Source organism: Sapajus apella, unplaced genomic scaffold (assembly GCF_009761245.1).
Source record: "Sapajus apella isolate SASKATOON/1434 unplaced genomic scaffold, GSC_monkey_1.0 scaffold12514, whole genome shotgun sequence".
NCBI lineage: Eukaryota > Metazoa > Chordata > Mammalia > Primates > Cebidae > Sapajus > Sapajus apella.
The window spans coordinates 1-1,621 of NW_022449435.1; the positions used below are offsets into that span (position 1 = coordinate 1).

At 65.8% G+C, this 1,621-nt stretch overlaps 1 protein-coding gene across 1 annotated transcript; it reads left to right on the plus strand.

Moving 5' to 3' along the window:
• Positions 1–433: 433 nt before the first annotated feature.
• On the plus strand, positions 434–1,392 carry LOC116548452 (myc box-dependent-interacting protein 1-like). The gene is made up of 3 exons (XM_032273898.1): positions 434–547; positions 789–899; positions 1,169–1,392. The coding sequence occupies exons 1-3, from the start codon at positions 449–451 to the stop codon at positions 1,301–1,303; spliced, it is 345 nt and encodes a 114-aa protein (XP_032129789.1). The 5' UTR covers positions 434–448; the 3' UTR covers positions 1,304–1,392.
• The last annotated feature ends 229 nt before the right edge of the window (positions 1,393–1,621 follow it).

Below are 1,621 nucleotides of genomic sequence, written 5' to 3' on the forward strand. Positions count from 1 at the left end.
GCCCTGGGTTGTGCTTAGGCTGGGACAGGCATGTGCTGCTGTCCCCTGGCACGGACCGTCTACATGTTCCTCAAGTTCCTGCCATGTGCCGGGCCAAGCGGGGTGGGCGGGCGGAGGCTGTGGCTGGGCGAGGTCTTGGTGCGGAGAGGGCAGGACCTATGAGGCAGGTTTGGTGATGGCACTCCAGGGTCTGTGCTGGGCTTCTCCACAGCATGTCACTCACATCCCGGGGCCTGCCAGCCTGCCAGCGCCTACTCTTCAGCTGCTTCCCGGGCCCAGGGCCCAGCCTGTCCAGCAGGGGTAGCTACCTGGATTCTTCGAGGTACTGGCCAGCTCTCACCCTGCTGCCAGCCAGGCAATGCCCGCGGCCCTGTCACTTGGGTGCTGCCCTCCTGTGGCCTGTTTCCTGTGTCCTGGTTGTGTCTTGTCTGACCCCAGGCCGGCATTTATGTTGCAGCCAGCAGAGGCCTTGGCGGTGGCAGTTGGGACCCAACCTGCGGCTGGAGCCCAGGAGCCTGGGGAGACGGCGGCAAGTGAAGCAGCCTCCATAAGACAGCAGGGACAAAGCCCTGCCTTTTCCTCCCTGCCACCCTCCCGCCAGCCCGGGGCTCCCCTGTGCCCCCTGCTGGTGCTGGTCCAGGCCTGGCTCCTGTCGAGGAAGCGGGAGGCGCGTCGGTCTGGCACCAGGCACAGACACCTTTCTCCCGTCCCCGTCCCTCTTCTCCTCGGTGGCCCTGGCTGTCTCTGGACCACCTCCCTGCCCAGCTGACCCATGCTTCTGTCCCCAGAGCTCTCTTCCTGCCGTCGTGGTGGAGACCTTCCCGGCAACTGTGGATGGCACCGTGGAGGGTAGCAGTGGGGCTGGGTGCCTGGACCTACCCCCAGGTTTCATGTTCAAGGTAAGCCCAGCCTCTGACTGCTGTGGGCCCTCTGTGCCCTGGTGGGCAGATGAGGACCCTGAGCCCCAGGAGTCTCTGTGGTTTGCCCAAAGTCGTGCCGGCGCTACTAGGTCACTCCCAGGCGGTGGCATCTGAGCCCCATCGTGTCCTGCTGATTTCCAGTACTCCTGGCCTCCACGTTGCCACCTGACCTCGCACCCGCGAGGCCCGCCTCTGTGCAGGGTTGGACGTGGAGGGAAGGTCTGACTTGCTGTCCGCATCCTCCGCAGGTGCAGGCCCAGCACGGCTACACCGCCACCGCCACCGACGAGCTGCAGCTCAAGGCTGGTGACGTGGTGCTGGTGATCCCCTTCCAGAACCACGAGGAGCAGGTGAGGGCCGGGTGGGGCCGCCAGAACTCTTAGGGACGGCAGCAGCCTGGCTGTGGCTGGCACCGCTGTGGCAGGGACTGGCCTGCAGGGGGCAGCGGAGGCCTGTGAGCGCCGGGGCTCCCATGTGACTGCTCTTCCCCGCCCTCCACGCCTGGCCCTTTCCTGTCCTCTCCTTTCCTAGGACCCTCCCCCTGGGGCCCCCCTCTCTCCCTGTCCCCTGCCCCCTTCTTCCTGTACCCACTGCTTTCTTCCCTGCACGTCCCCCTTTGCTCAGGCGCTCTCAGCTCTGCCTCTGAGTCTCTCTCCGTCTCTCCTGGTGGTTCCCGAGGCCTGCTTTCTTCCCAGGACAGG

Bases quoted from the DNA above. Each gene is read 5' to 3' on its own strand.
- LOC116548452 (XM_032273898.1), top strand. From the start codon at position 449: ATGTTGCAGCCAGCAGAGGCCTTGGCGGTGGCAGTTGGGACCCAACCT. The intron at 548-788 runs ATAAGACAGCAG...TTCTGTCCCCAG, and splicing joins CGGCAAGTGAAGCAGCCTCC to AGCTCTCTTCCTGCCGTCGT. The intron at 900-1,168 runs GTAAGCCCAGCC...CATCCTCCGCAG, and splicing joins CCCCAGGTTTCATGTTCAAG to GTGCAGGCCCAGCACGGCTA.